The sequence below is a fragment of the Camelus bactrianus genome, chromosome 33 (genome assembly GCF_048773025.1).
Source record: "Camelus bactrianus isolate YW-2024 breed Bactrian camel chromosome 33, ASM4877302v1, whole genome shotgun sequence".
NCBI lineage: Eukaryota > Metazoa > Chordata > Mammalia > Artiodactyla > Camelidae > Camelus > Camelus bactrianus.
This window is the reverse complement of record NC_133571.1, coordinates 12,489,714-12,515,573: the sequence shown is the minus strand read 5'-3', so window position 1 is coordinate 12,515,573 and position 25,860 is coordinate 12,489,714. Positions and strand designations below refer to the sequence as shown.

Sequence of the window (25,860 nt, the reverse complement as noted above, 5' to 3'; positions counted from 1 at the left end):
CTCATAGTAACTTGTAATGAAAAAGAATATATGTGTGTGTGTATGTGTATATAACTGAATCACTATGCTGTACACCAGAAACTGACACAACATTGTAAATCAACTATATTCAATAAAAATAAAATAAAATATTTACAGGGGTACAGACCCCAATAAGGCTTTAAAGATATGAAGAATCTGGAGCAGAAGTTAGTATTTCTAATAAATTTAACTTCCCTCAGATTTGCTGTAGAGGAAATGTATTAATTTAGGACATTTCCCAAAGTATTTCCATTAAAGTAGATATATTTTACATAGCTGCCTTTAAAAAATAAAGATGTAGTGTGATGTTATTTATCAATTTTTAATATGTGAAATAGTTTAAAATGAATAGCGAGTAATTTCTTTGATGGTGGATTAGATGTGCAGAGAATTTCCTTCTGGTCAGAACATTTTTCAGTGAAGCCGAGGAAAGGAAAAAATATGTGAATACATTTAAAATATATGTCAAATGCCAGAATCCTGTAAGAAGAACAACCAAAGGCCTTGAAAGGACTAGAAAGCCTGATTTCATAAGGTCGAGTAAACACTGAAGGTGGTGTTGTGCTGAGGGTTTCTTACAGGATTAGAGAAAAAAGGAGGGACAAGAGAAAAAAATAGTGCCAGGGTGAGAGGTCATACTGGAGACCGCCCTGTATGGAACTGGCACCCCAGAAAGGTGACTTCTCAGTGGCTGAATAGGGGAAAAAGATCCCCTGCATATGGAGACTTGCTTGTTAATGTCTTGAATCTGAATGGAGCTGGGAAAAAAGTCTCCCAAGAAATTGCTTCAAAAGAAGCCCGCGCTCACCTGGATGTGCAACCAGATTCCATACTACCTGTGAGGCCTGAAGGCCTCAGCTGGTAACTTTGTTGATAGGACTCCTACCTGGCTGTATTCCCAATGTGTGGGGGAATCTAGTTTAAATTTCTGTAGACTATCCTTAAAGAATTTTTATGGATAAAGTTGCAAGAAATGTGAGCTTGCACAAGAAAACAAGCACTTTGAGTTAGTCAGATACAGCAGATATATTTTCCAAAGGTGGCTGCAACAATGTTTCTCAGCCTACAGGCTCTTCTAGAACCTTGCTATTCTGCTATCAAGAAATAGAATCTGGAAACAAACAAACAAACAAACAAAAAGACAACCCCCCAAAAGAAATAGAGCCTGTCTCATTCCGTTGAACCTAGCCAGGCCTTTCTGACTTCTTTGATCAAAAGAATACAGCAGAAGTTGATAGTGTGTGAATTCTGATGCAAAGTCATAAAAATGCCACACATTTCTTCCTTATTCTCTTGGGATGCTCATTCTTGGAACCCAACACCATGCTGTGAAGAAGCCCATGCAGTCCATGGAGAGACCCATTTGGAGAGGAACTGAGGCCTCATGTCCATGGCACCAGCTAAGCTGCAACCAGCCAACCAAAACTAACTTACCAGCCTTGTAAGGAGCCATCTGGAAAGTGGATCCTCCAACTTCCTGTCAAATCATGCTAGGTGATGCCACATAGAACAGAGACAAACTGTCCTTTCTGAGCCCTAGAGAGATTCCAGTTATTGAGCAAAATAAATGATTGTTGTTGTTTTAATCCACAGAGTTCTGGGGTGGTTTGTCACACAGTGTTAGATAACTAAAACATCACAGTAATCATTTGTCGTGTAAAGACTGTAGATGTTTAAAGAAATAAAAGAGGGGATTTAAAGATATACAATGAAGAGACTCAATTGATGAGGAAGATGTGAAAGAGCTCAACCTCAGTAGAACTTCTAGAAATAAGAAACAAATGAAAAACACAATGGAAAGGTGATACAGATTAGATAGAGTTCAAGAGTGAAGTAGAAGATAGATCTGAAGAAAATTCCCAGAATTTAGTACAGAGAAAGAAGAGAGGGGACATACGAGATTTGGTGCCATGGAGATGAGAAGATACCACATGTTTGACTTAGCAATTCTCAAACCTTTTGATATTAGAACCCCTTACATTCTTAAAAATTACTGAGAATCTCAAATTGCTTTTTCTTTTCCCACAAATAGGATTTTTTAAATTTGTTGCTATTAAAAGTCTGAATTTTAAACAGCTTCTTGGACTTGTGGCTCATATCCACCAAGCTCATTCAACTTAAGCACCTGTCCCATCCCCAGTAGCATTTCCAAAACTACTGCCTTCACCATGAAGCTCTGTGAGTTTTCCCAATTCAAACTTGGGCTGCTTCAGCACTTTTACTTCTCTAACAAACACATCACTGAGTGGATAAATAACTGACAAGCCTTTTCTGGGTCTTTTCCAATGCTCTGTGGAATCAGCTTACTGACCACCTCTTCCAAGTTATTTTTCTGCACCACTTGGGTCGTGATTTCCACCATTATCTTCCGAATTTGGCAGACCTATTGATGCTGAATATAAGAGGTCTTCTGAATCTGATTATTGTGTTCTTTAGTAAAACCAGCACAGAATAGACGAAACAGGTAACCATCCAGAGGCTTGACATCAACATGTGCTTCAATCATGGTCTGCCATTTTTGACCATGGAGCACATTTTGTTATTGGTAAGATCTATGCCATGGAAATCAGTCAGGCAGTTTTTGGCTTGAACATCTTCAGTAATTAGCTTGAATTCTCTAGCTGCAACTTCATCATTCTGCAGATCAGCAAGGCTCACTTCAAAAACATGACCCTTGAAGCCATCAGGTGTGATTTTCATTCCTTGAGTTCTTGTGATGAGTGTTTTCCTGATATATCTTATATTGAACATAGCTGGTGCTGTCACATCATACCAATCTTTCTTAGAAAATGGATTAACCACTTAACGTCTTGGCTTCTGTTTTGCTTCCTTTTGTAAGGTGGTTGTTCTTGCTGACCACCATGGTGCTGCTCAGAGTCAAAGGGGCCAAATGGCTTTTGAGTATGTGGGTTACACTTAAAATGTGGTCATGTTTCTGCGTATATGTTATAGTTCAATAAAAAATTTTAGTTTCAAAAAAAGACGAGAGTGAAAAAATAAGCCACTACTTGAGAAGATGTACTGACAAAGTTTATCCAGAGTATAGAACTCTTCAAATTAAAAAAAAAATAAAAAAAGGAAATAGGAAAGTTACAAATACGTTTATTTCACAGAGGCAGAAATAAATGATTCGTGACCCTATAAAAAGATCCTCAACCTTTTTATTAACCAAGGAAATGCAAATTAAAGCAGCAAGGAACTGTTTGCCCCCACCAGCTGGGAAAAATTAGAAATAACAGTTGTTGGAGATGATATGGAGCAGTGGGAACGGTCCTACTGTTGGATGCAACCATTTTGGAAAACAATTTGGCTTTACTTACTGATTCCTAAATATATACCCTAGTGAAACTTGCACCCATGGTTTAGGAGACACATATAAGAATATTTAAAATACTGTTCGTAACAGCTAAAAATGCAAACAACTTAACTGTCCAGCAACTGTAAAGCAATAAGGAAAGCCGGTGTATTCATAAAAAGGATGACTGTTTAGCATAAAGTGAATTAGGTACCACTGCACGCATCTTTGTGGAGGAATATTATAATAAGCGTCAAAAAAAGGGCAGTTAAAATAGTAAGTATGGTCCTCTTTACATAAAGTTTGAAAACAGGCAAATCTAAATAATAGGTTGCTTGGTGAGACATACACGGTAAAATTGTAAAGAATAGCAAAGGGATGATAATATAAATTTTAGGATAGTGGTTATTTAGGGGAAGGGGCTGGAATGGAAAAGCACATCAGGTACTATGGTTTGTGTGTGACAATGTTTCACAATAAAAATTTCTCTGAGCATATTATTAAAAAGAACCCCACAGTGATCCTTTTTCTAGGGAAAGAATTTTGGTATTGCAAATATTAGTTCTTAATTAATTTTTTGGTAGGTGTCCTTGCATATGAAATCCTCTGGTAAATATATTTTGAATTTATTTTTCAAGGTTTATGTCAGCCTTGCCAAGCAGGGAGCATGTCTAGGAAGAAGACGAAACTAGGAGGATTTATCCACAAGTTCAAGTTCAGTGTTTGTAGCTTTGGAATGAGCAATTAGGCCTCCTGTCCTACCTGTCTTAAAATTGACTTACTGTTGTTAAAAACAAGAGACTGAGTCTTAGTCTGGTTCTTTGGTGAGCAGCAGAGGCCCTCTTTTGCCTCTTGCCCTAGCCTGAGTCTGCTGTTTTAAAAAATCTTCATGCATTGACATCTCTTCCTTTTCTGAAGGAATGTGAAACCCAGTAATTACACACAGAGCTGACCTACTTTAGAAGAACCAGAGGACAAAGAAATCTTCACTTTTCTTCATCCTTTTTTGGTTAAAAAGCAGAGATTTGGGGTGGTGAGGGCCCGAACTTCCTATATCCTTTCTTCTTTGAAGAGTCTAACACAGTTTGTCCCTGTCTCATATATTTTATGTTGCTTGTAAACTAATGGCCTTGATGCTTGCTAATGAATCTTTTGCACATCTCCTGATCTGGAAATGTTTGGCCGTTTCCCAAGGGCAATATAGCTTTGAGAAAATAAGGATGAAGGAGTCTATTGATTTGTTTTTATTTTTAATTGCCTTATTTTGTATATTTGATTCTGTAAACATCTCAGTCCTATTTTTCTTTTTAAAAAGAAGTAGTTAGGATTTAAACAGACACACATGTTAATGAATGAATCAATTAGAATAAAAGTTTGGACTAATCCTCCCATTTAGTTATTGTTGTCGTTGCCTGGTAACTGTTATTCCGATTCTGTCTTAGTTCTATTTTTCTGTTGTTATTTTGCTAAGTTGGTAGTTTATTTTCACCCTAGTTTTTAACATTTGCTTATACATTGACTTTTATTTAAATGATTTTTTAAAAGTTCCCCCTAAGCCACAACCAAAAATCTTTTTGATTTGGTTCATTAATAGTTGCTAAGTCCCAGCTGGGTTTTGGGTTCTGGATTCTGGGTCCTGGGTCCTAGGTCCTGTATTGGGTGCTTAAGACTTTACTAAATCCATTGTTTTGTGTAGTAAACACCAACCTTAACAGTAACGTGAATATTAATATCTGGAATACCAAGAACCAGGAGACAAGACAGTGTGCATGAGCACAGACTTATAGCTCAATGAAGTGGATTCAGGAGTTCAGAAATAACTCTTACATTTATGGTCATTTGACTTGACAACAGTGCCAAGACAATTAAATGGAGAAAGAATAGTTTTTTTCAACAAATGGTGCCAGGACAACTGGATATCCACATACAAAAGAGTAAAGTTGGACCCCTGGCTTTACACCATACACAGAAATTAACTCAAAATGGCTCATAGATATAAGAGCTAAAACTATAGAACTCTTAGAAGAAAACACAGGAGTAAATCTTTGTGATCTGGAGTTAGGCAATGGTTTCTTAGATATGTTACCAAAAGCACAAAGGACAAAAAACAAACAAACAAACAAAACAAAACACCAGATAAATCAGACTACATCAAAATTAAAAACTTTTGATGCTGCAAGCAATACCATCCAAAAAGCTTTCTGCAGTGGCAGTATCATAGGCAATGAGGTTTATCCGAGGCACAGTTATTGCTAACTGAAAAAAAATAGTGAGACAAACCACAGAATGGGAGAAAATATTTTCTAAAAATCATATATCTGATAGGGGATTTGTATTCAGAATATATAAAGAACTCTTCCCAACTCAATAATAAAAAGACAGTCTAATTTAAAAATGAACAAAGAACATTTACAGCTGGCCACTAAAGACAAAAAAAGATGCTCAACATCATTAGTCATTAGGAAAATGAGAATTAGAACCACAGTGAGATTCACTTCATACCCATTAGGATGGCAGTAATAAAAAGGTTGGACAATAACAAGTATTTGATGTAGAGAAATTAGAATCTTCTCTTGCATTGCTAGTGGGAATGTAAAATGATGTAGCCTCTTTGTTGTTTCCTTAAAATTTCAACAACAAAAATTATATGTGGAGTTACCATATGACCCAAGATTCCACTTGTAGGTATAAATCCAAAAGAAATGAAAACACATCAACGCAAAAATCTTGCGTGAATGTTCATAGCAGCATTATTCTTCATAGTCAAAATGTGGAAACAGATGGCCATCAACTGATGAATGGATAATTAAAATGTAGTATATCTGTACAATGAAATATTATGCAGCAGTAAAAAGTAATGAAGTGTTGATACTTGCTACACCATGGACACCCCATGAAAACATTATGCTCAGTGAAAGAAGCCAGTTAGTTCAAAATTGAGAACTGTCTAACTAATGATTTTGATTTATTTTATGTGAATGAACCTTAGAACTTAAAAAAATAAAAATTTAATAGGAGCAAAACCACTCTGTCAGAGTTCTAATTAGAAATTGACACAGTGAGACCATGTCTTGATAACTCTGCTTTCAGGTCACTTACAGGCACACTTCATTTAATAGATGAGGACCTTGAGGACTGCAGGGGCGAAGTGATTTGCCCATGGTCACAAACATTCTTAGAGACGGAGTTGGGAATTGAACTCTAGATCTCAACTCTCAGTCCCGTGCTCTTTTTGCTGCTCCGGTGATTTCCAGATTGTTCCCAGAGCCCTAGGGCTCTCAAAAGTTTTGTCTGTCTCTGAGTCTTTTGCCCAAGTTAACTAAAGTAGATTTGGTTCCCCCCACGACCCCATCTTACATGTTATAGTTTCTATGAGTTTTTGTTCAGAGGGAAAAAGATTGTGCTACTGTATGTGTCAGTTTTTGTCTTTCCTACATAGAGCTCTTTATCCTGTGCCGTTTTACACTCAGAAAAGCACATTTGGCTTATTGGAGGCATTTTCTTTGACTTTTTCAAAGAATGCCAATGTGATCTCTGAAAAAAGTCTGTGCCTAGAGATTCTTGTGGGTCTCTTTGGCAGTGAATTAAGGGCCACATCAATTTACTTAAAAATAATATTGTCATAAAAAAAACCCCAATATTGTCATAAGATCAAGAGAGGGCCCAATAAACAGTGGAGTAGGTTAGTTTTTGCTTAAATTATGGATGCTTATAATTATTTAAAAAAAACTCACTGTTACTAACTATATTCAAAATTGTAGTCAGTTAATACATAGTTATGATAACATTTAAAAGTAAAATTCTTGATGGTACTTTAGTAGCTTTTCAGAATTCTAGACTTATACTATAATGTCAGTTTAGAACTATTATAGAAGGTCAGAATTTAGGTTGCATGTAATCCTGCTAAGGGAAAGGAAAAACAATCTTATTAAATGTTAACTCTGTTATATTAAGTACATACTTCATGTAGTTGTGTTTTTACATTTAATGTGGATATAATAATGTTGACATATGTGATAATATATAATATATATAATAATAATCCATATACTAATGAGTTCTATTTTAATGAAACCATTTTTCATTTTTCTCTGTGGCACTGTTGTTTATCAGTAGTCCCCATCCTGCCTTTAAAATAAATGTCAGAAATTTCAGAATTAAGTAATATTTACCATTAGATTATCCAAGGGAGTGATTTAAATTACTTAAATGTCGCATGAAACAAACATTCATTATGGAAATAAAATCTGTGATTTGAAAAATGTGATGACTACTCAGTATAAGGAACTCATTGAAGCGGGAATAAATGCAAAAAGCCATCACACAAAATATCCCCATTTTTTGCCACTGATGGTTTACAGCTGGTGTTAGGAAAATCCCTCAGAAGGTGCTTGCTGCAGTGTTCATGGTGGGCACAGGGAAGCTGGCTCTTTAACTCAAGACTGCTGCAAGGCAGGACAGCCCAGTGTTATAATCATTCAGAATAGAGATGCTTGGTTTGACAAAGATGTACATCTTGACAAACAGTTAGCTCATGGAACCTGCATCTGAGGATGCATGACAAGTAAGAGTTTCAGAAATAGGGAAGGTAAGATGCTATCTGACAATGGAGACTTCTTCCTATGTTCCCTTAGTCTTCGTTACCAAGTAATTGGGAGATGGAAAGAGATGAGTAATTTAAAATAGTTTTTCAACTGTTATTGTGTTCCCTTGGTTCACTCAAATTCTGCTACCTCAGGCTTTGTTATTGGGCCTTGGGGACATACTAATATAAGTTAAAATAATAAAATATGAACTGTTGCTGACTTTGTTCACCAGGAACAACACTACCATTGTAGGGTTAGCAAGATGCTCAATGTACTCAATCTCCATTGGGGAAGTTTAAAAAAGTTACGCTGTTCCAGTTGAGTTTAGCTCTCTTTCTAGCTGGTGCTTTAGAAAAGCTTTGAATGTTCTAGGTGCTACATCTAAATGTGCCTGACAGTACACAGGCTCCTTGACAAATGCCGTTCTTGGGAAGAGCACAATCGTTCTGTGAGTCGGTGTTATTTTTACCTATGAGCTGGCACTTCAGGAGAGAGTAGCGTGTGCTTCATTAAGAAAACTCATCTTGAAATTCATTCAGCTTTCTGCTTCCTTCTAACCTCAGAGTCCAGGCCATTGCCAAGTCCTTTACCCACATGTCACATATTTCTTCTCCAGTACTAAAATTTCATCCTTCATAGCTTAATTTCCCACCATAACTTTATTTTTTAATTTTAAACATTTTTTTCCTGGTAAAAGTGGGAGAGTAGGACAGAAAGCTCACTGAGGTTGGTTGGTTATTTATTTATTTATTTATTTATTTATTTATTTATTTATTTATAACCATAACTTTAAATTTTCCCTTGGATTAGCTGCTGCCCCATGTTTTTCTTTTATTTCAAAACCTTCTGTAACAATTGCTATGTTTCTTAGATTCTGTAGCCAGTTTAAACTTTTAAAACTTTCTTGTCAAGCCATTTAACACTTACCCTTTTCTTTCCCATTTCTCAAAGCTTTTCTGCCCATTCCCTCCTCTCTTTTCAAAGCTCTTGTTTGCCCGCCAATCCTCCTTGGGCCCTTCGCTCTTTCCTGCTTTTCCTTTAATGGCTTCAGGGCATCCTTTTAAAGAGCGCCCTTACAATTAAGCCATCAGTTCCATTCTCCTTCTCCCTCTTGGACTTCTGAGATCTGGTCATTCCAAAATAAATACTCGAAAATGGGATGGGTACTGACATTTGGTAAATAATTCTTGCCTTACCTTCATGGTTACTGTCCAGCTCTGTCCTCCTCTCTCCTCCTCTCCTCCCCACCCAACCCCCCCCAATTATCTTTTTGTTCAGTTCATTTAAGTGGTAAACCTATAGGCCAGGAGTTGATTTAATGTTCTATGGAGCATACAGAATATTGTTTATACCATGTAAGTGTCAAAATAACAACAATAACAATGTCAGTCAGGCTGAGAGAGTTGCCTGTTGTGTTAGAGACACTCCTAGGACTTCTGTTTTCTGAGAGGGTAAATGTTAATCAGATGGGAGCTGTTGGAACTGAGAAATCATTTTCTTTTTGCCTTAAAAATTCCCCTTCTATGCCTTGAATTCCAAATGATCACCAGAAAATTTCCATTTATTAATTATGTGCAATATACATGTTCCACCTTAGAAATGCTTCCAAGACTAACGCATGTTTCATAGTGTATTTTTTCACTTCAGTAAGCTCTCAATTCTCTATCCTGCAGATATTGTACATGCATGAATTCTTTGATTTTCACTATTCAGTACAGCCCAAACAGAGAAGTATAGAAAAATAAAAGTCACCTAAAGACCTGCTAGATATTTTAACCTACAGTTGACTCTTGAACAACCCTGGGATTAATCTGCGTATGACTTGGCAGTTGGCCCCCCACATCTGTTGTTCCTCCATGTCCACGGGTTCCACCAACCATGGACCATGCAGTATACAATTGAAAAAAATCCGTGTATAAGTGGGCCCGAGCAGTTCAAACCTGCATTGTTCAAGGGTCAACTGTAATTCCTTTGGGGTTCATTGAGACCCAACTGACCCTTATATTTGGTGGTCATGTTGAGTCCTCCTGTCTGAAGTTGGCTAGAATCCTAGTATCTCAGTCACTCCAAAGGCTTGACAGCTGCATATTCCCCAGAAACAGTTGTAATTGGTGTGTAAAATGGATGGAGTAACTGGTTCTTTCCAAAAGGGCATGTTTTTTGCTTTGCCTTTTAGTACTTGATTTGACGACTTGTTACCAACTAAAATATGGACTCCTTGATTGGTTCCAGGGCAAACATCAAGTTCTTCTCAAGAAAATGGCCCTCCTGCATCCTGACTGTGGCCATGCGGTACATCTTTAATCATGGCCGTATAGTGCCTGTCAGGTTGAGCCTTATAGTCTAGTTTGTGTAGTTTGTGTTGGTTTGGGGTTCCTTTAAACCTGTTTCCTGATGACAATTCTCTTTTCTAGTAGGCTTTAAAGAGAAAACCTTTTCATCAAGGCTGATTGCAAAGGCATTTACATTCCTTTTCTAGAAGCCATCTCAATGGGGACTGAATAAGCCTTATAGAAAGAATTAAGTCCTACAGAGAAAAAAAATTTGAGTGACTAGTTTGTCAGTTTTCCCAAAGGTGGTACTATTCTTGATACATGGGAGAGAAGTTGAATTCATTACATACAGTGAATGATGCCTTAGGGCAGCTGTTCTCAAAGTTTGATCCACTAGAGTCTAGAGTCTCCAAGACTTTCAGTGAGTCCCCGAGGTCCAAGTCGTTTTCATAAATATTCATTTTTCAGTCTCATTCTCTCACAGTTATACAGTGGAGATTTCCAAAGATGATGTTTGATGATACAGTTACTCTGATGGCTAATGAAATGTGCTGAGAGTATTCTTATGTTTTAAAATGTTCTGTTTTAATCTCTGATTTTAATTTTAACCCAATTTCTAAGTAAATATTGATAGATATTACCCATGAAACAAAACTTTTTTGAAAGTTCTCAATAATTTTTAAGAGAAGGAATCCTGAGACCAAAATATTTGAGAACTGCTGTTGCAAGAGTATAAATCTTAATTCTCTCACAGCACCCCTGTTGAGAGTAGCTGCCAGCAAGCTGCTTGAAGGCACTGCCTTAAGCCAATCAGTTGTTCAATAAACATTTTTTACTGGAATTAAATTGAGTTCTTGGAATGCAACTTTTCAAACCTTATTTAAGATTCTCCCGAAAAGCAGTGTTTGAGCATTGAGTGCCTTGCAGCCTGCCAAGTTTCTTCGAGATAGGTGACTGGCGGTTCTCAATATTAGGTCAAATATTTCGGAAGTCATTTTCATGGAATACCTGCTTTATCTGGTATTGGCATCATCTAGACCAGTGCTGTCCAGTAAAATGAGGGCTGTGTATATAGTTAAACATTTTCTAGTAGTCATATTTTAAAAAGTAAAAAGAAACAGGTGAAATTCGTTATCCCCCCCCCCAGCTTTATTGAGGTGTAACTGACGAATAGAACTGAAAGATATTTCAAGTGTACATTGTGATGTTTTGATATAGGTATACATGGTGAAAGGATTCATCCCATTGAGTTAATTAACATATCTTCTACCTGACGTATTTGTCTTTTTGGTAAGAACATTTACGTTTTACTCTTCTAGCAAATTTTAATTGTACAATATAGTGTTATCAACTGTAGTCACCGTATTTTGAGATTAGATCCTCAGACCTTATTCATTTTTAACTGAAAGTTTGTTCCATTTTGTCAACTTCTCCCTGTTCTCTGTCCCACCCACCCCCTACCCCAGCCCATGGCAACCACTTTTCTACTTTCCATTTCTATGAGTTTGGCTTTCTCTTTCTTTTTTTTTTTTTTTTTTAGGTTTCACATGTAAGTGATACCATGCAATGCGGTAATGTGGTATTTGTCTTTCTCTGTCTGGCTTATTTCACTTAGCATAATGTCCTCCAGGTTCATCCATTTATTGCAAATGACACAATTTTCTTCAAAAAAGAAGAAAATTTTAATATTCTGCCATGGTATATATACACCACACTTCTTTATCCATTCATCTATCGACAGACACTTGGGTTATTTCCGTACCTTGGCTGTTGTGAATAATGCTGCAGTGAGCATCACGGTGTAGATAACCTCTTTGAGATAATGATTTTGTTTCTTTTGGATATATACCCAGAAGTGGGATTGCTGGATCATATAGTAGTTTTATTTTTTATTTCTTGAGGAGCCTCCGTACTGTTTTCATAGTAGCTGTACCAGTTTACTTTCCCACCAGTGGTATGCAATGGTCCCCTTTTCTCTGTTTCCTTGCCAGCATTTGTTATCTTTTGTGTTTTTGATAACAGACACCCTAACAGGCAGGAAGTGGTATCTTATTGTGGTTTTGATTTGCATTTCCCTGATGATTAGTGATTAGCACCTTTTATGTACCTATTGGCCATTTGTATGTCTTCTTTGGAAAAATGTCCATTTAGATCCTTTGCTCATTTTAAAACTGGATTTTTTTTCTGAATTGCATGAATTCCTTCTATATTTTGGATTTTTAACTCCTTATTACACATATTAGATATGTGATTTGCAAATATTTCCCCCATTCTGTAGGTTGACTTTTCATTGAAATTAGTTTTAATAATATATTTTATTTAGCTTAGTCTATCCAGAATATTCTTTCTCCGTGTACTCAATATAAAAAATTATCAAAGAGATGGTTTATATTCTCTTTTTAATATTAAGCCTTTGAAATCTGGTGTATATTTTCATGTATAGCATATCAATTTTGAACTAGCCACATTTCAAATGCATAATAGTCACATGTGGCTGGTGCCTACTGTATTGGACAGCACGGTTCTAGGCCATAAGATGATTCTACATCTGAGCTGAGAATAATCTAGAGTACTAGATAAGCTTTGTCATATAAATAAGAGAATAAAAACTTAGCTACAGAAGTTAATGTAAAAACAACCCCATTGAAAATAATTCCCAATGGCGAAAAGTTGGATACCTGCCTAAATGCTAGTGCGTTTCAATGAGAAATAGACTTATTTCCTTAAAAGAATATACTTTTTTTTTTAACAAAATAAACTTTTCTCAAAATAAACCTTTCTCCACACTGTCATAATGTTTTCTCTTCCCTTCTTAAAAGCATTCAGTCTGTTTACTGTATTCTGTGAAGTTATTATCCATGCGTCTGCATACTAGTTTAGGGGAGCGCTCTTTCGCTTTTTGGAGGAATTTTAGCACCTGTGGTCTTTGTGTGTTCTTCCTAAGCAGTTCCTTTTAAAAAACTGTCCATTTGTCACAGCATATCCCTGAAGAAGAGACCTACTTATTTCTGAGGGATGAGGAGGAAAGGTGATTTATTTTGATCTTCATTTTGAACCTTTCCTTGGCTTGGTTTGTTTTTATTGTTACCTTATCTTGCCAATGAATATACTATCAGGATATGCAAGTGAATTATTGTCTGTTGTGAGGAAGACACTGTTTTCTTCCATTTCATTCCCTAAGAGCATTACTGCATTTGCAAAAATGAGGTAAGAGTTAAAGAAACTGTGATTAGAAACAAGAACTAACAGGGGAAAATAGCTATTTTTCCTTTCTAGAATGAATAAAGAGCTATGGCTTTAAATTTGACACCACCTGAATTTAACTTTTCTTAGTACCACATGCCTATTAAAAAAGAAATGTATTGAATGGAAATATCTTGGGTAAGGAAATTCTTAAGGACTTACACAATCTGTATCTGTCTAACAACATATTTGACACAGTGCCATGTTTTAATTAATACTAGTGTCGGTTTGCAAGATCAGGCTCCTTTGCAGGATAAAAGGATTCTATGTAGAGCCAGCAAATTTAAGAAATATATGCTCTGTTGGTAATGTGTTACAAGTGTCCTTCCTTACTTGTTATACTTTTTGTATGTAAGTGCAAGTATGTGATTCATAGATTTTTAGCACCAATCTAAAAACATTCTTTGAGAGTTTATCATCTTCTTACCTGCCAGTTTACCTTTTGTTATGGATACATTTTATTTTTTTAATCAACTGGTATGTACCACTTTCAGTTAAAACCTTATTACATAGCCTCCAATAACCTGTAGCCGTGGAAATGCATGCTTAATGATCTCTTCAGCTTTTCTGAAAATAATCGTACCTGCTTGTCAACAACCTGCTATCTGACTTGTAGTTTCTTTCTATCGGTATTTTTCAACTTTTTAGAAAACCTCCACTTCCCAGTTTGCAGCTAAGGTAGGAGCTAAGCTTGAGGACTTTCCTTCTCCATTAAGTGGTCCTATGTTAAGTGGTCCTATCAGGAACGTGTCCAAGTATGCGCTGTGGCCTCCTCCCTGGTGTTAGCTATTTACTGTGGACGGAAGGGGGCCTGGCCTGCCTTGAGGAAGCAGACCACTCTCTGTCTGGTCTTGTTGTGGGTTCCATCCTGTGGCTCACTGTGACTTTGCTGAATGGAATGCATTTTCTTCCCAGCTCCATTCTTTCCATATTCTTCCTACATCAGCTGGAAGCAGCCTGTTCTGAATGCTGCCCACAAATTGTTAGCTCTTTAGCTTCTAGGCCTCCCAACTTGCCCCTTGAGAAGGGAGTTGATGTGTTTCAGATCCAGGATTATGCCACTTAGTGAAGCAAATCTAATCCTTGCCAAAGAATGCCTAACATCTAAGGCTTGATTCCAGAAAAAACAAAACAAAATAATAACAATAGCAGTACCTGTAATTAATGTACGTTACTTGCCCAGCATTATACTGAGTAGGTTGCTTGCATTAGTTTAGTTGATCCCCAGCAACCTTTAAAGTAGCTTCTATTGTTGCCTGCATTTTATAGATCAGTCATAGAAAAATTAAATAACTTGCTCAAGGTTACGTGTTACAGGACAGTTCCAAGACTTGGAGCCCGCACAGCTTTACACCACATTCAGCTGCTGGGCAAAGCCTCTCTCTGTCTTCTTGAATCTTGAATCTCACTCTAGAGTAGACAGGAATTTAATGTTTTTATCTGTTAAAACTTCTCTGTATCTACTTTTACGATTATACTTAATGCAATTCTTCCCCAAAAGATAAGAATGTGTTTCAATATGTAGGACCATGTTCCTTTTATGTGAAATCAGATATAATTGTTATTAAATTAAAATATCTGTTCAGTGCGTACTATATGTCATGAGGTTTTCATCGCCAACGTTGTTCTCATAGATGATTAAGTTTGATTTTCTCTTCATCTTTATGAGAGTTGTTTTGCCTTAGAATGCAAATGAAATTCAGAATGAGTCCATTGTGAATCAGGAGGCCCTACTGTATGACTCTCCCAATTACATCATGACCCAGTGCTTTCTTGAGGGTGAAAAAGTGCAAAAATATGGCCGAATGCTTTGAAGGCCCTCCTTCTGCACCCCCACCTTCCACCCCCTTACTTTTCCTCTGCTTTCCATTAGTAAGCATGGACAGAATAAGGGACTTTCAGGACCAGTCCTTGGACAGCGGATGATCGACAAATCCTTAAGAGTGCTTCCCAGCCTTTTGTGTGTCGTGGCACACTCAAAATGATGGTATTTTGGGGTAAATACTTGAGGTTCCTTGAAGCTGGAGGTGATCCATTGTCACCTACCATGGCCTCCAGCACACCATTTGGGGAGCTCTGCTTTAGGTACATGTGTGTAAGTTTCTAAGCTTATATATATGAAAACATCCTGTAAACTATAGTGTCCCGTTCATGTGTAAGATTTTATTAATAATTAGTTACTATTAAGGCCCAGATATTTGTTCTATAAAAGGATATTGTGTACTGTGATTTTTTTGGTTTGTTTTGGGAGCTGTTCTTAGAGAACCAGGTACAGATGCCGGACCAGTTGCCAGAGTTGAGGTCCTAGATGTGACCTGGCACAGTGCTGAAAGGAGAAGTAGAAATGCTAGTGGTCAGGGTCATATGGTTCAAGACTTCTTATTAGAAGATCAGTTGGTGAGATTTGTTAATGATTCTGCTGTTTCTCCTCATAAAATTTCCTACCCTCTTTTCTGCCCATCCCAATTCTGTCTCTTCTTAAGTTCTGTCTTGTCAATCTTTGCCTATGTCTGCTTATTGTCCCCCAGGTGAAGGTCACACTTCATCCTCTGTTCTACTCTTGTGCCTTGCACGTGGCTTTATTGATTGTATCTCCAGTGCCGTATTGCTGGCTGTTTCATGTATGTCTTGCCTCTACTAGATTGTGAGCTCCTTGAAGTTAAGGCTACGTCTGGTTAATCTTTGTAGCTCAAGCTACACGCAGCTCATTTTATCACATTCCAACATTAGTCAGGGCTTAACTCTGAATTGTGCTTTAATTTCTCTCCTTGTGCCTTTCCCCCATTAGTCCTCATTCTAACATTTGAACTAACAGCTCCAAACAAAGTTACTTTTATGCTAGTTGTTCATACATTTGAATCATCTACCATGTGTGATTCATAGTCTTTATTTCTCTGGGCTACATTTTTTAGTATTGGTATTTTTGCTTCCCTGTTTTTTTTTCCCTCAATAAGTAGACATTTTCTTTTCCCCACCCAGTGTATAGAATCATAGGATTTTAAGAATTGAAAGGGGCTAGAATATGCCTAATCCTAGTCCTTCATTCATCCAGCTAATATTAATTGATTACGTACTAATTGAATAATTGAAACAGATACAGAGATATTTTGGGGCAACCCAATATTTTGCGTATTTCACTAAGAATAATAAGGAAGTTTAGATTTAACAGATTAAAAAAAGTCATCTTTCATTCTGTTTTTAAATATATATGCTGCCGGGTATCTTAAAGGAATAATGAGCAAACTTAGAAAGATGTTTTATGCTTAAGTAGTGTATATACAATGCAGAAAGATCTTCAAATTCTTACAGTGTTATCATGAAGAATTCGACTCTAAAGCCAAGCAACCTGGGCTTCAATCCTGGATCTACTACATACTATCCCAAATTAACTTCATCTTGGGCAATTACTTAATCTCTATGTGTCTCAATTTCCATATTTGTAATACAAGGTTAATAATAATCTAGGGTGTTGTGAGGTTCAAATTTGTTCATGCTTGCAGAGCACTAAGAATTATGCCTGGTACGTAGTAAACGTTCAGCATTTAGTACCTGCTGCTGCCCCCACGGCGACCATTACCACTACTTCTGTTACTGAGTTACAGAAGCACCCAGTGAGATGTGAAATGCACCTGTAAAAGTTCTGGTCGGACCTTTACTGAATCATCATGTTCTTACAATATAAGCTTCTTGTCTTAATAAGAGGCCCTATGCACCGTTCTCTGCGCCAGAGCGTGATTTGCCTAGACGGTAACCACAGCTGTAGGGTAATGAAGTGTTTTGTCACCGAGTCTTACTGCAGAACAATTTAAGAAATGGCAGGAGACCCATTAGCTTTTGGAGTCTGTTCTTTTGAGACCAACTTGCGAGGAATCCATTTCCTAACTTTTTAAAAAGAGTAAATTTATTTTCTTCGTTGATGTTCTGTAAACAAAATGCCAGCAGTCTGTCTTTTGTGGAGTATGTTTTAAAGTGGATTTAATTTTCCTTCGTAAACTCCTTTTAATAATGCATCGGAGTAAATTTCCTTTCTCTGTTTTGTTGTCAGGTTGCAATCAAGATCATAGACAAGACCCAGCTGGATGAAGAAAACTTGAAGAAGATTTTCCGAGAAGTTCAGATTATGAAGATGCTCTGCCACCCGCACATTATCAGGCTTTACCAGGTAGGATCACTGGTGGTGTAACAAATGGTAACAAAGGCCCAGAACGGTCACTTGTATCTGTGGTTGCCTTTGAAGAGAAGGTGGGTGGGTGAAACTGGGTTGAAATCTGCAACTTTCTTTTGTTTTATATTCATATGTTCACCCTACTATTTTCGTCACCCTTTTACCCCCCGTTCAGTACTTATGTTTCCGGCTATTTACTAGTAAAATCTAACTTGCCCAAATAGGCCTTTTAAGTTTGTTCTTTAAAATTTGGATGCCATTCTTAGAATTACACAAAAAGATTATTTAGAGGTTAAGAACCTATTTATTTAGGTCAAAATTCTAAAGCAGAATGGGAAACCCAAAAGGAGCAGAGACTTTTGAGAGATGAAAAGCTAGAGATAAATGTAACATAATTTTTTACAACATTATTTAAATACTAATTGCTGTGATCATGTTATGAATTATGATGGCATAGGATATTTTAAGTGTGGCTTCTCGTATCAGTCAGAACCTACCTCCTTTCTATTCTAATAGGGTCTTAGACTTAGTTTTCCAAGGTAGCATTTGATTATTTTGATAACCAAGTGATTGATTCTGTGTAATGGAAGAGATTTCTATTCTAGTTCTCTTACCTTCCCAGGAAACATACATACTTCATGCATCATCAAAAGTGATTCCCTAGCCTTACTGCAAAAGCAGTCAGTCAATCTAAAGGCTGGAATTTTAAGCCAGATAGTAGAGGAGGACTTGGCCTTAGCAGGCTGCTAGAAGAGATATTTTGGGAGAGGCGGGGCTTTCGGGTGCTTCTCAAATTGCAGTTTGTTGGCAGCCACAGGTTCTGCCTCTGCATGGGGCCAGCCCTGCTCAGTGCTTTCTGCCAGAACAGCCATCACCTAGTTCTGGAGGAAGTGGCCACCCACTCCGTTCACTTGCTGATATTAGTCTGCAGTAAATGGTTACTGGCCCAGACATGGGACCGTGTATGTGTAAGAGTGGAGGGAGTACATCCAAGACACAGTGAACAAGTTTTCCTAGTCTGTTACTTTTATGGGAGAGAAAGCATGTCATGACATTAGTGTGTGTGGTTAAGGCTCCAGCTTTAGGGCCCTTCTCTGGCATCAGCTGCTCACATAATGAGTTGAATTAAATCAGCAGGAGCAGACTTGCTGAAATTTATCAGACTAGATTATGTTGAAGCAGACCTCCATTGCGTCCCAGAAGCAAACCCATGAAAGCTTCCTGGGGTTGTCTGAAGACCTGTATCTGCAAACTCAGAGGTGTCTAGCCTCTGCTTCCTTCCTATCCTGACAGACTGAGTACACTGCTTGACCTCACTTTTTAAAATAAATCATCTTTAAATAATTGTAGAGCTTTTTAGGTTGACCTTTCTCAAGAAGTTAACTTGTAGGTATTAACCTTACAACTGAAATCTGCAAGTTTACCTTTCTTACCTTCCATCAGCCTGTAAGATTTCCATACTTTCAGTCCTGACTTTGAACAGTGCCCTCTTTTAAGCTCTAATTTTGCTCTCTGGCAGCTAGTATTGTTAATGGGAGATTCTGAGCTACCAACGTGAGAATGGTTGTCAGATTGTCTTCATATAGTAGCAAGGTAGTTTTCAGGTCATTTGCCAAAAGCTTCAGTCCCCTTGGATTTATAGAGCGAGCCAAATATAGGTAACTGTATAGGAAAGCTTTTGAATTCCTATAAAGTTTAAAAATAAGAGAACATTTACAGTCAGTAAAAGGCCTGATGGTACAAAGGAGATACACAGTATGACATTTATTTTTCTCTTTTATTTTTTTCTAAACACCTGCATATATTTAGGGTACTTACTTTTTGTTACCTATGTCAACATATGGAGAGAGCTTGGAAGCAATACATGTAACAAACAATGATGAGTATCACCAGTGTATAGAGAGTTTTTAAAAATTAAAGAAAGAAAAAGACATAGTTATTAGATTAGAAAATTAAAATAATGTGCACTCATACAATGGAGTACTATGAAACCACGGAAAAGAAGAGAAAGATCTGTTATTATAATGTAATGCATAATACTGTTGTATGGTGCTAATGTGTGAAAGATGTCACAGACAAAGTGGCTAGGGAATAATTTGACAAAATAATTAACTGTGAAGTATAGTGGGAGTCTAGAACTGTATTGCCTCCTATGATAGCCACCAGCCACGCGTGGTTACTGTGTATTAACACGTGGCTGAAATGAATGAGGAACTGAGTTTTAACTTTTATTTAATTTTAATTAATTTAAATATGAACACTAGAGAACTTTACAGTTAAAAGCTTTTTGAAATGATAATATTCATGATAATAAAATATAGTATTAGAATTGATTTCACCTTTTTCTTTTTATTTTTCTTAACGTGGCTACTAGAAAAGTTAAAATTATAGCCGACACTCAGATTATATTTCTCAAGGACAGAACTGCTCTAAAATGATACAGGATAAGCTATTGAAAGTGTTTCCCCAGGGAATAAAGTGAAGGTAGCTGGGAAGAGGAAAAGCTTTGGTCTTTTTTTTTTGTATACTAGGTATTTTAAATGTTTATAATGAACATATATCCTCATATACTACTTCAATAAATATTTAATGAAAAAGATAAAAAGGAAGAAGGGACTGACAACACACAACAACTAGTAAAAAAAAAAGTAGCAAAATAGAGACTAGGATAAAATAGAAATGAGTAATTTATATTACTTGAAGTATTGAATATTTATATTATTGTTCTCGGTTTTGAATAAATGGATAGTGGACAGGAAAGTTGTCAGTTCCATTAAAAAAACTCACAGCCATATGTGACTTCTGTGCAGTTCTTAAATGAGTCCTATTGTTTTCCATTAGTTTTGTTTTGGTTGAGTTTTGGGGGGACATTTTTGTTCTTCAAGTGATCAGTGTTGAATGTGAACTTTTTGGTTCTTGGCAGCTTCTTGGCTTCTCAGTTTTGTGGAGCTTAAGAGATTGCAGAGGCCACATGGGATAACCAGAGGACTGTCTCTCTCGAGTAGTAAATATTTCCTAACTCTTAAGAATGTGGAGGAATACCTATTTCCCTATTTTTTCTTAATAACATTTGTTTCTGTCGCCCTTCCAACCCCCCAGTGTTTTAAGTCTCCTTTAAGCAGTAAGGATTATTAACACTTCAAATGACAAAAGAAGAGTCATTAGTTTCTCCCCCTATGATCTCAAGCTGTCATTTGTGTCACTGTCACTTTCCTGCCTTTGCACCAGGTTATGGAGACAGAACGGATGATTTATCTGGTGACAGAATATGCTAGTGGAGGGGAAATATTTGGTAAGTACATTGATTGCATTCTTTAAACAGCTATTGCACACACTATGGCAAACCTAAAATAGCTGTTCAATGCCTTTGTCACTTGAGCAGCTGTCACTTGATGCTGTCCCTCAGTGCTGTCATTTTCTATCTGCAAAGTAATTTTTAATTATTTTTGATTCACTCATTTAAGTCCTTTCACCATCTTTGTTTCCTTAGCAAAGGTGTTTTGTTTATTTCAGTCACGTATTGACAGTTGAGATGAAAGATCTTCAAAAACAAACATTCTTTTGATCATGCGACTAAGTGTCTTTCCTACTGCCAGCTTCTAACTGGGGTGACCACGTGTGGCAGAACTCCCACAAGTGTGTGGGCCTCTGTTGTGTGACAAAGAGCCACTTGGAGCAAACAGTCTCACCCTAATGCATTCTTTAAACTTTGTTTAAATATAATATGTAACTATATTCCGTACCATGTGTTCACAGTTCCCTTGATGAGTCTTGTAATTTGGGGGATTTCATCTTCAGTAGCTATTTTAGCCTCTAACACTTAGCTTAGCACAAACATCAGAAGTAAGCAGGATAATTTGTTACAGGGAAATCTGACTTTGAGGTGGTAAAAACTGGCCAAAAACTTTTTTTTGGTAACAGTGATAAATGGAGTCAAGTAAAGATAAAGGTTAAACTTCCAAATCTAGATTATGATGTCTTTTTATTTTAAAATCATATTTATTTTTGGCAAGTGAATACAGAATAAAACCTATATATTTTAGAATTATCTAGTTAATTTTGTTGGTTTAAATCTGAATGGTAAGAATTTTTAAAATTTTTGAAATCTTGGTACTTACTAATTTGAAATATATTTAAAAGCATGAAGTCACTTTTAAAAGAGGAATCTTATTAGTGACTAGTCAGTTGTGACTGAATTTTTTGATGCGTTAAACTTTTTGATAATTTTGTATCTAAGAATCTTCAAAATAAACATGAGTCTCCTTTAAAGGAGGTGTCATTTCTTAATAACCTTTTAGTTGGCTTTGTATCTGCTTTTGCACAATGGTAATCTCGGAAGGACAGAGACCTTGTCGTCTTAATGTTCATAATGATCAAAAAACCAAGCATAGTGCACATCAGACCTACCTTGCTCTTGAGGAAAACAGATTTCAAAAGTACCAAGAAGGTAATAATCCCCTGGTCATGGATTCTTTGTGGGAATGCAGCTCAAGGTAGGAGGAAACGGAACAGTACTTCTCACAGTGTTATTATTAAAGACCCGGAGGAGGAAGATGATGATGTTCTACTTAAAGACATCATTGTGCCCGCACAGGGATATAACTGTCTCATGAGGTCTGGTTTTTAAAAGCATCAGTATCAGAGATGAAAAGACCGGCTTAATCAAGAACATGAGCTTTGGAGGCGGTTAGGCCTGGTTTTGAATCACATGTTTGCCACCTATTTGCCTTTTTACTTGGGGCAAGTTACTAAATGATTCTGAGACTTGGTTTCATGGTGTATAAAACTCAGATCTGTAATGTCTATTTCGGTTGTGAAGATTATGTGAGATAGCATACACAGAGCCCCAGCACTTTGCTCCCTTCACCTCCATGTTGAAGGACAAGTGAGTGATGACTTCTGCCAGGTTAGCACAAAAAGTTCCTCTGACTTGCTCCCAGTGAAACTGGTGAAAATGATTTTAACACACCTCCCCACGCCCCACCCCCCAAACCCCAGCCATTTAAAATCTCTGGAAATGGTACTAAAGGTGAACAACAAATGAAGAAACATTTATTCAAGAACATCTATGAAAATTTGGTAAGAAATGGAGAGTGTGATTTTGAAGCAAGGACCGCTTCTTTCTTCCCCCTTGCCAGCTCAGCAAGGTAGAGATTCCACTCAAGACTACTATAGCCAAGAACACAGGCCTGCCCACCCCCATCCCCTCCTTTAAGCTAGACTAACGACTTTCTTCCCCGAGGAACAGGACATCAGAATTTCTCATCCTGCCCTCAGCTACCTGTTGCTGTTGCTAAGTCCTGGGTGAGTGCAGATGGACTCTTTTTTCTGTCCAGCCCTGACTTGGCATGAGTGTGGCATGCTGAAAATACTGGGACCCAGAACACTTTTGTCTTGGATTATAAATTGGATGGTCAGCTCAAGAGAGTTTCAAGCTGAGAGAATTCCAGACTGTGTTCCCTTTCTCTCTAGTGAGCTCAGCTCCTAAGATGGGAGCATCACCCAGAGAAAACTTTGCCCTTGTCCCCACAACTAGCTCAGAGCCCTGGCTCAGAGATTTGCCCGAAGGGATAAACTGACCATAAGACAGACAGCTCCTGATTTCTTCCCAAAGGAGCTGACTTCATTTGCAACATAAAATGAAGAAGTTCAAGCCTGAAGGCATCCACAAGAACAGTGGAGGTTGTGGTAAAAGGCATTTCAAAGGAGATTCAAGATACAGGCTACACTACAGACAAGCTAGTTTGCAGGAGAAAACCAGGGAGGAAGACATCACGAGCTTTCTTAAGGTCAGAACAAAATACACACTGATCCTTCAAAGGCACTGTTCCTTCAAAGGAACCAGAGTTTGAGTGGATGGTTTATAGACCAATTTATGCTCCAGGGCATTGTTGAAAATAAGAGCGCAACCAGCCAGTTTGGGGATTTTAACAGGTGGGCGTAGTCAAGGAAAGACAGGAAAGAGCCTTACCCAAACCATGGTGATCCAGTGGTCTGAGGGTGATGGTGGATATACCAAGGCTGTGCCTCCCCGAGGAACAATATCGGAAGCTGACACTATGTATGGGGGAATAAACTTCACTAAAACAATCCAGCTAGTCACTAAAATAAATAAGCCAGTAACAATAATATGCTCTAGACGGGCAGAGGTGTACCAGTACCCAGGGGTGCAACACTATATGATCTAAAATGTCTAGTTTCCAAGAACAGCAACAGATTGAGGCATATAAAGAATCAGGAAAGAATGACCCATGCACTGAAAAAATTCAGGCCACAGTGACTGCCTGTCAGAGAGATCAGACGTCAGATTTATCAAAAAAAGGCTTGAAAGTAGCCATTATAGACATGTTCACAGACATAAAGGAACTCACAATTAAAGTAGTAAAGGAAGATACGATGGCAGTGTCACATCAAATAGAGAATATCAGTAAAGAGAAAGAATTTTTTTTTTAAGAGGAATCAAATGGAAATTACGGAACTGAAAAGTAAAATGACTGAAATAAAAAAAATTCGTCTGAGAGCCTTAACTGTAGATTTGAACTGGCAAAACAAGAAGTGAATTTGTGGAGAGATAGGCATTACGCAAGTTGAAGAACAGAGAGAAAAATGAATTAAGAACAGTGAACAGGGCTTTAGAGGAATGTGGGACACAGTCAAATGCACCAACATATGTGTAACGGAAACACCAGAAGAAGAAAGGAGCAGAAAAAATATGCAAGGAAATAATAGCTGTAAACATCATGAATTTGTTGAGAAGCAATAACCTACATGTCCAGGAAGCTCAACAAAATCCAATTAGGGTTAAATGCAAAGAGATCCACAAACAGATAAATCATAATAAAAGCAGTGAAAGTCAAAGACAGGGAGAAACCATTGAAATATTGAAAGCATTGAGAGAAAAACGATGCATCACTTGAAGGGAATCCCATAAGTTTAATAGCGGACTTTTCAGCAGAAACAATGGAAGTCAGAAGACAATAGGATAACATTTTTAAAGTGCTCAGAGGGAAAAAACAATTATTAAGCAAAATTTTATATCCAGTAAACCTGTACTTCAAAAATGAAGGTGAAATAGATAATCAAAAACAAAGAATTTGTTGCTGGAAGACCCACCTTACAAAAAATAATAAAGGAAGTTCTTCAAGGTGAAAGCAAGTGATCCCAGAAGGTAATTTAAGTTCATACAGAAAACAAAGAGCACCAATACAGGTAATTATGTAATTATAAAGAGAAGAGATGCATACTTTTCTCCTTTCTTCTCTTAACCTATTTAAATAAATAACCTATTGAATATAAAAGACATTGTTAGGCCTGTATTATAATATATGTGTAATGTTTGTCAGTAACAGCACAAAGGAGATATGTGTGAAAAAAACTGCATTAGGCTAAGGAAGTCATTACGGATGGCACAGAAATAATTATAGCAAGGTATTGTTGGATTTGTAACATTAATTGATATAATGTTTAATAAAAAAACTACAAAAGGGGGTAAAAGGAATCTGGCTGTAAAGGAGTAACACTTTTATGTAATCACTGGAATTAAGCTGGTATAAATGAGAAGCTCATTTGGATAACATAAAGTATGCATGCTGACACTAGAGCAGTCACTAAAGAAAAAAGCCTCAAAAATTATACTGTAAAAAATCATTAAAGAGATTGAAATACTTCATTAGAAAATATTCACTTAATGCAAAAGAAAGCAGTAATGTAGGAATAGAACAACAAAAAAGACAAAATTTAGAGAAAACAAAAAATAAAATAGCAGACCTAAATTCAGCTGTTATCAGTAATTACATTAAATGTAAGTAGATGGAATAATCTAATGAAGTGGTTTAAGTGGTTGTTAGACTGAATCAAAACATGTGCCCCAGTGGCGCTGTCTACAAGAGACATACTTTAAATTCAAAGACACAGATAGATGGAAAATTATATATCATGCAGAGAGCAATGACAAAGCTGGAAAGATTTATGTTGATAATAGACAGAATAGACTTTAAAACACAAAAGACTTTCTCCTTACTAGAGATAAAGAGGGACTTTCTGTAATGATACGGAGTCAATACATTAGGAAACAATAACAGTTATAAACATATGTGTCTAATAAAAGCACCAAAATACATGAAACAAAAACTGATAGAAATGAAGGGAGAAATGGACAATGATGATCATTGGAGGCATCAGTAGCCCACTTGCAATAATGGATAGGAAAACTGGACAGAAGATCAGCAAGGAAAAATAAGACTTGAACAATACTATAAACCAACTAGACCTAACAGA

At 37.0% G+C, this 25,860-nt stretch overlaps 1 protein-coding gene, 1 non-coding gene and 1 pseudogene across 7 annotated transcripts in view; 2 read left to right on the top strand and 1 right to left on the bottom strand.

Moving 5' to 3' along the window:
• Positions 1-25,860, top strand: part of SIK3 (SIK family kinase 3) — a 212,262-nt gene that overhangs the window by 98,095 nt on the left and 88,307 nt on the right. For 5 of the 6 annotated variants that reach the window (XR_012503809.1, XM_074356962.1, XM_074356960.1 and 2 more), the window contains exons 2-3: positions 17,464-17,580; positions 20,812-20,875. Coding sequence is in view for 4 of the 6 variants with exons in the window: in XM_074356962.1 (XP_074213063.1) it covers positions 17,464-17,580; positions 20,812-20,875 (181 nt within the window). In the remaining 2 variants the exon portion in view is untranslated. Of the gene's footprint in view, positions 1-17,463; positions 17,581-20,811; positions 20,876-25,860 lie in introns of those variants that run through there. The other variant, XM_045515643.2, reaches the window with a different exon arrangement.
• Positions 1,751-2,884, bottom strand: LOC105067869 (small ribosomal subunit protein eS1-like; annotated as a pseudogene).
• On the top strand, positions 5,512-5,653 carry LOC123616454 (U4 spliceosomal RNA). Its single transcript, XR_012503898.1, has one exon. It is a non-coding gene; the product is annotated as a U4 spliceosomal RNA (small nuclear RNA).